Source organism: Penaeus monodon, chromosome 15 (assembly GCF_015228065.2).
Source record: "Penaeus monodon isolate SGIC_2016 chromosome 15, NSTDA_Pmon_1, whole genome shotgun sequence".
Classification (NCBI taxonomy): Eukaryota; Metazoa; Arthropoda; class Malacostraca; order Decapoda; family Penaeidae; genus Penaeus; species Penaeus monodon.
In genome coordinates this window covers 40,561,207-40,561,470 of record NC_051400.1, presented here as the reverse complement: position 1 = coordinate 40,561,470, position 264 = coordinate 40,561,207, and the positions used below count along the sequence as shown (strand labels likewise).

At 51.5% G+C, this 264-nt stretch overlaps 1 protein-coding gene across 1 annotated transcript in view; it reads left to right on the top strand.

Annotated features, from left to right (window-relative positions):
* The window catches only part of LOC119582044 (organic cation transporter protein-like), a gene marked incomplete in the record, with an annotated part of 19,531 nt that overhangs the window by 2,964 nt on the left and 16,303 nt on the right, over positions 1–264 (top strand). Inside the window, 1 exon segment of the mRNA XM_037930287.1 lies at positions 9–159. Coding sequence (XP_037786215.1) covers positions 9–159 — 151 coding nt within the window.

Here is a 264-nt window from a genome sequence, read left to right as displayed (position 1 = left end):
TCTTACAGCCTTTTGGATCGTCGTCATGCAAGCAATGAACGGCGCATTCATGGCACCCAAGCTGAATTTCTCGTGCCGCCCACCCGCCCACGCCGTTGACCGAGCCACGCCCATCTCCGCCCTTAATGAGTCCGTGATACTCAGCAATGTGACGCAAGAGTGAGTTAATTATTGGGTAATTAGCTGGTATTTGCGCACGAGGTTTGTGTATTGTGTACTGTGAATGAGGGTGTGTGCGGGTAGGTGTGTGCGGATGTTTAAGTA